The 10,101-nt window shown below is 40.0% G+C and overlaps 1 protein-coding gene across 1 annotated transcript in view; it reads right to left on the bottom strand.

Moving 5' to 3' along the window:
- Positions 1 to 834: 834 nt before the first annotated feature.
- The window catches only part of SCARB2 (scavenger receptor class B member 2), a 70,306-nt gene continuing 61,039 nt past the window's right edge, over positions 835 to 10,101 (bottom strand). Inside the window, exons 11-12 of the mRNA XM_036763025.1 lie at positions 9,357 to 9,515; positions 835 to 4,480 (exon numbers count right to left, since the gene is read on the bottom strand). Coding sequence (XP_036618920.1) covers positions 4,442 to 4,480; positions 9,357 to 9,515 — 198 coding nt within the window. The 3' untranslated portion in view covers positions 835 to 4,441. The remainder of the gene's footprint in view (positions 4,481 to 9,356; positions 9,516 to 10,101) is intronic.

Genomic DNA, 10,101 nt, shown 5'->3' with positions numbered 1-10,101 from the left:
ATGGGGTCCGGATGATGATTTCCTGAAAGTCGTGAGACACCAAAACTGAGGAAAGGGTGGGATTCTAGTTTTTATAAGCTAGCATCTCATAAACCATTTTTCAGGTAGCCACTGGAATCTACTTGATAGATTTGGTCAGAGTGATGATAGCTCATCGGAGAGGGAAAAACTGCGCATGTGCGTACATTCACTAACATTTTCTCAAAAAGAATTTTTCTCTTTCTAGAACACTCTCCCTCCTTATCTCTACTTCTTAGCTTCCTTCAAGTCCCAGCTAAATCTCATTTTCTTTTTTTTAAATATATGATATTTTCTTTTTTTCCCCAATTACATGTTAAAACAATTAACATTAAAATCTCATCTTCTACAAGAAGCCTTTCCCAATCCATCTTAATTCCAGTGCCTTCCCTCTGTTTATCTCCAATCTACCCTGTCTATAGCTTCTTCATACCTAGCAGTTTGAAGGTTATTGTCCTTGTTTGTCCTTTGTTCTTGAAGAGGACCATGACATCCGGAAATTGATGCCATGACTTGCAAGTGAATTGGATTTAAGTGAGGGAGGGGTGTGCAAAGTCACCAGCCTCACCGTCTCCTCCAGAGCCATCTGGGTCCAGTGGCCAGATACAGATCAGGACAACTGGAGATGGCCCAGAGTTTGCAGGTTATCTCCTCCATTAAAAAAGGGCTCTTTGAAGCAGAGACTGGCTTTTGTCTTTCTTTGTATCCCCAGTGCTTAGCATAGTACCTGGCATATATTAGGTATTTAATAAATGCTTATTGATTTGATTGTTTCTAATAGAGTACTATATGGAGGAAAACAATCCATACTCTGCATTTTAGCCAAAATCTGTCCAATTCAATTTATTAGTATGTAAGCATTTCTTCTCAGATCCCCTGTCCCCCAAGAAACTTCCAACTTATGTCTTACAGTTATCATGAAATAAAAGATGAAATTCCACAGTGAACTAAAAAGAAGGTACATAGTTTAAGCTTAGAATTTTTGTTTTTTACCAAAGAGAACAATCAGAAATGTCAATGCTAGGGGGACCCGTGGAGAAAATATCTTCCTGAAACCAACCACTGCCTCTTGGGATTCCCCATTTGATCCAGTCGAAGGTAAACAGAGACAGCTCTCAATCAAATTAGGCAAAAAGATATTTCCCCTTCCTAGTTTGGTCACCATAAACAAGAAAAACTTTTCAACTGATTTTAGTTTCCAAAAATCGCTATTCCTCCCTCAAACCAATTGAACTTTTTTTAGTTAAGGAAGACTAGGTAAACCTTTGATTCAAGTGAGACATCAGACAAGAGCACTGTCATAACACTATGTCTTAATATTTTTATAACACTATAATTAATGTTCCTCAAATGCCCAAAATAGTTTTCTTCAATTTGAAATTGTCCATATGTATCTGCAGTGATTTTGCCAAGCAAGAGAATACATGTGCATGCCTAAACCCCTAATAACCTTATCCATTAGAGGCTTTCTCCACCATCCCATCCTACCATCCTCATACATAATCCCTTTCACCCTCACCCACACTTAGCATAAATGTCTGAGGTCCAAAGCTTCCTGGAGGGACGGTGGAGTAGAAACGGAAAGATGATTGGCTTAGGAGTCAGGAGAGGGGGCTACTAATCATGGCACTGCTGCTAGTTAGCTACTCGACTTTGGGTAAGTCATGTGACTTCTTGGGAAGCTCAGTTTCTCATCTAAAATAAATAAGATGGAAGGAAGCTTCCAGGACAACAGTTTATCATTCTAAGATCCTCTAAGTCAACTTAAAAATAGAATTAGCTTTTTCTTAAAGGTAATCAGATTACTATGAGAGAGGTGGACATCTGACCCTCAGCTGCCAGTTGCCTGACTAGTTACTTTACCAGTATATTCAGCTGGGATCCATGATTTACATGAACTGCATCAAATCCTGGGGGAGGAAGGTTCTTACAGACACCTTCACTAGTGGAGGCTGCTATGCAGGTTATCTTCTGAGAACATCAGAATTTGGTTCATTTTGCACCCTGCTCCCCTGAATCTAGGGATATCAGAATATAACTCTTGCCAAGATCTTTGCAAACATAGTCTCTGTCTTCATAACCTAGCCACACCTCTACCTTTTCAATCACCTTACATCTCACTCATGTGAGCGTACTGTTCTGATGCTATGACAATGGCATGCTGGCTGTTCCAGAAACAAGAAAGGCTCTGGGCATTCTATCTGGTTGTCCCCCATGCCTGGAATGGTCTCTCTTCTCATCTCTGGCTTCCTTCAAGTCCTCACTAAAATCTCACCTTCCATAAGAAACTTTTACCAATCCCTCTTAATTCTAGTGTCTTCTCTTTCTTGATTATTTCCTATTTATCTTGTATTTAACTTGTTTGTACGTATTTATTTGTTGTCTCCCTCATTTGATTGTGAGCTCCCTGAGGGCAGGGACTGTCTTTTACCTCTTCATGCTTAGCACAATGCCTGGCACATAGTAGGTGCTTAATAAATTCTTATTAACTGACTGATCTTTGCAAAAACAAATTAAAAGAAACTTCAGCTTCCATGCAAACACTCAGGCTAACAATATACTGAACATAGGAGAGATTTTATTTAACCCAGCCAAAAATACAAAACAGTAGTGACTCCCATCTTAGTACCTGAACAGTTAAAATGACCTTTCTCATTTTTCTTCCATCTCTCAAGGTCTCTACCTCCTTGGCGACTAACTTAGGGTTGAGGGACCCTGAAAAGGGAAGGCAATGGCGTCATTAGGAAGTTGACCCTTTCTCCCCCTAGGTAAGTCCCTCTTTCCACAGAGAACCTAGACAGTTTTCCAGATTTATGGTATCATCTTATGGTTGAGGCTTTCTCCATGGTCCCATGAAAGGACAGTATTCAGAGTCAAGCAATAACCCTATAGCCCTCCTGACTTAAGGACTGAGGTAGGGAAACAACTGAGAATTATTGGAGAATTGATCATAGACTCATAGATTTGGAGTTGGAAGGGACTTAGAGTTTATTAAATCCAACCCCTTCATTTTAAGGATGAGTAAACTGAAGCCAAGAAAGGTCAGGTGACTTGCCCAGGGTCACATGGCTCCTAAGTATCTGAGGGAGGACTCCAACCCAGGTTTTTCTGACTGAGTGTAGTGCACTAGATTATGCCTCTCCCTCCAGCCCCTTCCCCTAGATCTTCAGAGTCCAAACAACCCAACAATGCTGACCAAAAGGCAAGCTTCTCAGATTTGTTTCTCTACTGGGAAGCTGTCTCTGACCACTCTTCAGTTCCAGCTCTTTTTTGGTTCCAAATTCTTCCGTTTGGTCCAGGAACTCAGCCTTGTCCTCCACAGTGTCCAAAACGCTCGGTCAGGGGATTGCTTTATTTGTCTTGGAAATCTTTATTCCTCTGCCACATGGTTCCTTCCTTTCCAGGGGCCACAGGCTTCCCTAGGAGAACCTCAGAAGCCTACAGGCTTTTCTTTGCAGGGAAACTTGAGTCTAGGCCTCTGGAAGTCGCTTCTTTCCTGTCTCAGCTTCGGGTCTCTCCTCTACTCTCTGTCTCTGCTCTCCCTTTTAAAAGCCAAGTCTAAGGGCCCGACTCAGATATATGACCAGCCATGATTCAGTCATTCTCAAATATGGTGTTAATGGTCATGATTACAATTTGTTTGGGGAGACATCTTCAATGATTAGAGCAAAGGCCTCATCTGTGGGTGGCAGAAAGGACCCAGGCAGACATACATTCTATACAATGGAGATAGGACAATAAAGTAATTGCTAAAGCTGGTTTTTGTGGACACATGGCATCTTAGAAAATGTTAGTCCCAATATCTAACACGGGATGGAGAGACATTTTAACCACAATGGTAATATGAAACTTCTAGAGCAGGGGTGGGGAACCTGTGACCTCAAGGCCAACATGTGGCCCTCTAGGTCCTCAAGTGTGGCCCTCTGACTGAATCCAGACTTCAGCGGGGAACCTAAAGCCTCAGATTCCTCACCCCTGTTCTAGAGCTTCTGGCATCCCAACAACCCCCAAATCATTAATACTTAAAACGCCCACCACAAACATGAACACAAAGCAACCTGCAATGGGCTGGATGATTTCAGAAAGTATAATCACCAGCCACTGTCAGTTAGTTCTTCAAAACCCAATTTAGCAGCCATCTGGAACACTGATGATGTATTTTCCCCCATATCAATAGCGCATGGAATTAATTAACTAGCTGATTATTAGAAGGTAAGCTCTGTGAGGGATGGGGCCATCTTTTCTTTTTGCTTCTGTCTGAATCCCTTGCACTTAGCACAGTGCCTGGCACACAGTAAGCACTTAATAAATGCTTGTTGATTGACTTGTGGATGAACACAAAGATGCTTTCCCAAGGAAGTAGTGGTTGGAATTTTGTCCGCTTGCATAGTTCATTCACCAAGCTCTAGTGGGAGGGAAGATCTCAGGTCCTCATGAGTGGGGCCCTTTCGTCGGCGGTGCCCTGAGGAATACACAACACAAGGAAGAGAGAATGGTCAGGTTCAGGAGGGCCAGGCCTTTTTACCAAGAACTGAAAAGGCAAGCTGGGAGGATCTGATCAAAGGGTTTAAAAGTCCTAGCTCAGAAAATCACTTCTAGGATTCCTGTACAAATGGGGCATAGCTAAAAATAATAGGAACGAGGTGCCAAGGGTTTCATATGTGCGTTACAAAAATAATCCTTATTTATAAGGTGACTACCTTACACTATTGGGCTGAGATGGAAAAGAAAAATGGCCCAATCTGGCAGGAAAGCTTTCTAGGGAACCTGTTTCATATAGGATTGCTTTATTGTTCTTTCATTTTTGACTCTCTATGACCGCATTTGGGGTTTTCTTGGCAGAGATACTGGAGTAGTTTGCCATTTCCCTCTCCAGCTCATTTTACAGATGAGGAAACTGAGGCAAACAGGGTTAAGTGACTTGCCCAGCATCACACAGCTAGGAAGTGTCTGAGGCTGAACCTGAACTTAGGAAGATGAGTCTTTCTGATGCGAGACCTGGCGCTCTATCCACTACAGCTCCGCTGCCCATTATGGGACTGCTAGGGGTTGTACAAAAAATTTGAAATAATAACCAAAAACCTGCAACTAACACATACACACAATATTTACTTTGATAGTTCATAAATGTATAGTTTCATGCTTGTGGGTATTCCTCTACCAACAGACTGCAAACTTTTCCATCTCCTAGTAGATAGTGCAAGAATTCCTTTGGCTAAAAGTATTCATTACAGAGTGGCCACCCTGGTGATAAACCTGTCCGGACTTAGCTAGGCTTTTCCTCAGGAGATGGACACACAGTCACAGGTGTGCTGGAGCCAGCTCTAACCGGCTGGTGAGCTCCATTGTTGACTTTTCAGTGTGAATGTTTATACCTCAAAATTTAACAAACTCCAAATCAGGGCTTTTGTGATTGTTTTGTAAATTCTCCAGACTTAAGAAAGTGATGAACAAAGTGTAAATAATGCAGATTAGACTTAAAAGTGTGTCATGTGTATATCCATCCTAATGCTCCCACCCTGCTCCCACTTCCCTCTCCCTACATTCCTGACCACCAGAGCTGGTTGTTAAACATTTACTAGCCCACTTCTGGACACAGTTCATTGCCATGTTAATATTAAAGACTCCTCCAGTTTAAGATCTGCTTGAGCCTATCCTCTAAGGGTAGCTAAAGAGCGCCATAGTGCACAGAGCCCTGGGCCTGGAATTAGGAAGACTCATCTTCCTGAATTCAAATCCAGCCTCAGATACTTACTAGCTGTGTGACCCTGGCTCTGTTGGCAAACCCTCTGAGAACCCAGAGTTACCTAACTACCCATCACCTGCCACCTACTACTCTTAAGCATCAAAGAAAGGTTCAGTGGAAGCTGCATATACTAGATGCTCAAAAAATATTCATTGAATTGAGTTAAAATTGTAATAGGTGAAGCATTTGGATGGTTACTTTCTAGTTTTAGTCAGGCTCTCTCTTTTTCGGAAATTAAATTTCGTGTGTGTGTGTGTGTGTGTGTGTGTGTGTGTGTGTGTGAACTTTACATCAACAAACACAAACATTTCAATATACAATGAATGAGAAAGATGACTATGCAAAGCATTAAACTTTAATTAGTTTTAAAAAGATGTGTGTTTGCACACACACACACAAATACTTTTTTTCATACTGGATCTATGGTTTCATTGGGTAGAGAGGACATAGAGAGAACTGCTTCTACTAGTTTAGATGGGTACTTTCTCTGCAAGTTATAATCTTAGAGAATTGTCTGGAACATTGAGAGGTCAAATGACTTGGCCAGGATCACACAGGTGGTATATGGCAAGAGATAGGACCTGAACCCATGTCTTCCGGGAATCCACTTTCATATAAGTACGAACGCGCACGCACAGATACCCCTGTTTATATAGAGAGTTACCTGTATATTTCTACATATGCATAAATATCTCTCTCTCTATATATGTATATATGTACATGTTTATACATTAGGACTTATATGCAAGGGGGATTTGGGTTCAGATTCCTCCCCTGCCTCAATGTCTAATTGAACAAGGCAGTAACAAACTTTCATCTATTTGTTTGTATCCCATTCTGCACTTGTTTCCTTCTATGTGTTAAAAATGTTTTACTGATGCTTTCAGGTGAGGGGAATATATCTGTCCCTATCAAGCAAAATACACATCTAGGCCTTGGCCAAGACTGCATTCATCATGCGGCATCTCTGCTAAGAGGTGGAAGCTACTGTTTCTCATTAATCATTATGTAAAGTAATAGTTAGTGGCTATTTGATCAGTTGTGAAGTTTTTCAAAGTAATTTTGCTTCAGGTTATCATTGTAGTTATTATGTAAATGTTCTTCTGGTTTGGTTCATTTCAGTCTGCCTTTGTTCATACAAACCTTCACCGGTTTCTCTGTGATTCTGATTATTTCTTATAGCACTAAAATATTCTATTCCACTCATAAATCACAATCCTTTCACTCCACAATTGATGAGCACTCCTTTGGTCTCTCTCTAGTCTTAGCTCCCATAAAAGTATCATCAGAAATATGTTGTATCTATGAGTCCTTTCCCTCTCCCTTTGATCTCTTTGGGGGATAAGCCTGAGAGTGGTATGAATGTCAAAGGGTATGCACAGTTTAGTGATTTTTTAGGTAAACAAATTTGCACTCCACCCACCCTGCATTAGTGTGACTATCCTTCCACATCCCCTCCAACAATTGTCATTTTCCTCTGGATATGAGATGGAACCTCAGTGTTATTTTTTTTGTGATTCTTTTTTAAATTTTATTATTTATTTAGTATTTTTAGTTTTCAGGATTGATTTCCACAAGATTTTGAATTACAAATTTTCTCCCCATTTCTACCCTCCCCCCTACTCCAAGATGGCATATATTCTGATTGCCCCATTCCCCAGTCAGCCCTCCCTTCTGTCAGCCCAGTCCCCCCCCCCTTCCCCTTTTCCCTTACTTTCTTGTAGGGCAAGATAGATTTCTATGCCCTGTTGCCTGTATATCTTATTCCCCAGTTGCATGCAAAAACAACTTTTTTTTGAACATCTGCTTTTAAAACTTTGAGTTCCAAATTCTCTCTCCTTTTCCCTCCCCACCCACTCTCCCTAGGAAGGCAAGCAATTCAACATAGGCCACATGTGTATCATTAGGCAAAACCCTTCCACAATACTCATGTTGTGAAAGACTAACTATATTTTGCTCCCTCCTATCCTGCCCCTTTTATTCAATTTTCTCCCTTGACCCTGTCTCTTTTCTAAAGCGTTTGCTTTTGATTACCTCCTCCCCCATCTGCCCTCCCTTCTATCATCCCCTCTTTTTTATCCCCTTCCTCCTTCTTTCCTGTGGGGTAAGATACCCAATTGAGTGTGTATGTTATTCCCTCCTCAAGTCAAATCCGATGAGAGCAAGATTCACTCATTCCCCTTCACCTGCCCTCTCTTCCCTTCCAATGAACTGCTTTTTCTTGCCACTTTTATGTGAGATAATTTATCCCATTCTATCTCTCCCTTTCTCCCTCTCTCAATATGTTCCTCTCTCATCCCTTAATTTGATTTTTTTTAGATACCATCCCTTCATATTCAACTCACCCTGTGCCCTCTGTCTATATATATATATATATATATATAGATATAGATATAGATAGATAGATAGATATACACATACATACATATATATGTATGTATGTGTGTATGTATGCATGTATGTATGTATGTATATTCCCTTCAGCCACCCTAACACTGAGGTCTCATGAATTACACATATCATCTTTCCATGTAGGAATGTAAACAAAACAGTTCAACTTTAGTAAGTCCCTTATGATTTCTCTTTCTTGTTTACCTTTTCATGCTTCTCTTGATTCTTGTGTTTGAAAGTCAGATTTTCTATTCAGCTCTGGTCTTTTCACTGAGAAAGCTTGAAAGTCCTCTATTTTATTGAAAATCTATATTTTGCCTTGGATCATTATACTTAGTTTTGCTGGGTAGGTGTCAGTGTTATTTTAAAGTGCATATCTCTTTTTATTGGTGATTTAGATCTTTTCTTAATAAAACTGTTGATAGCTTGTGCTTTTTCACTTGAGAATTGGCTGTTTGTATCCTTTGACCAACTTATCTTTTGGGAATGGCTCTTTGTCTTATATAGTTGCATCAGTATTTATTTCTTTTAGAAATTGTATCTTTATTAGATAAAATTAAAGCGGAAGATTTTTTTTTCTAATTGTTTCCCTGCTGTTTCCTCCATATGAATCTTGTGTATAACTTTGTTTACATGTTGTCTCCCATATTATAATGTTAGCTCCTTGGGGGAGGAGCTGTTTTTAATAATTGCTTATTGACCAATGGCCTAATTCTAACTTTCAGTAACTTTGACTTGTCCAAAATGTTTTCAATTTTATGTAATTAGACATTCTCCATTCTATCTTTTTAAATAATATCTCATACTTGTTTAGGTAAGAATTCTTTATAGTTTGGAAAGAGGCCTTATTCCCTTCTCCATTTTTTAATGACTTTACCTTTTTATATTTAGGTAATGTAATCATTTGGAGTTTATTGTGATATACAGTCTAAGATGTTGCTTTGAACACAATTTCTTCCATGCTTTTTTTCTAGTTTTCCCAGCAGTTTTTGTTAAAAACTTCTCAAATGTCAACTCCCATCTTTAAATTGGTCTCCTTACTCCCAACTTATGCCAGCAGTGACATAAACAAGGAACTTTCCTGTTTGGTATTAGGACTCTGAGTCTAAGCTTCATGCCATTTACAACTAGGGGAGAATCAATCCCTCAGCTGCGATTATCCAATAGAACGATCAAAGGATCATGGTGACCACTCACTCACCTCTTCTGTTGACCCTTGTCCTTTGCATGCCATCCAGGTAAAGATCAAACCCAAGAGCACTCCCAGAGCCATGATGATGTAGGGGATATTAGTGATGACCATAGTAGTGTTTATTACAGACTTGAGTTTTGTTGTAGAATCTTTATCAATAAGAACACTCTGGAAAGACAAGGAAAAATATTCCCATTGGTAAGAGTATCTTTCACTCAGGTAGATGGCTCAAGGTTGGACATCTGTTCTCTCCTGTATCACTGATACCCCCTTTCCTCCAGATTGCTTCACAAAGTACAATATATTGTCATTTAAGCCAGTAGGGTCAAACTCAGAGAGAAATGGGGGCCACTAAATCATATATAAGTATCTTTGTGGGTCATGTATTGACTTAGAAAACCACATATCAATATTACCTATATTCTATTGTATTTTTAAATCTTTTGTCAAATATTTCCCAATTATATTTTAGTCTGGTTTGGGCCACACGAGATGTCTCCCTTTTCCTGCTGCAAACATCTTAAAGTATATATGCTTTTATGTGTACAGGATTGCTCCCTCAATGGAAGTAAGCTTCTTGAGGGCAGGGCCTCTTTCATTACCTCTACCTGGAGGCTTTAGCCATTGAATTTATGACTGCTGCCCTTGAAGGGAGGGCTTACCCTCGGAACATAACTGAGGGAAAAAATCTTGTCAGAATTGAGGGAGGTCAACAGAAAGGAAAAGATATATAACAGAATGTCAATTTGCAAAG

This window comes from Trichosurus vulpecula, chromosome 6 (assembly GCF_011100635.1).
Source record: "Trichosurus vulpecula isolate mTriVul1 chromosome 6, mTriVul1.pri, whole genome shotgun sequence".
Lineage (NCBI taxonomy): Eukaryota > Metazoa > Chordata > Mammalia > Diprotodontia > Phalangeridae > Trichosurus > Trichosurus vulpecula.
This window is presented reverse-complemented; position numbering and strand designations above follow the sequence as displayed.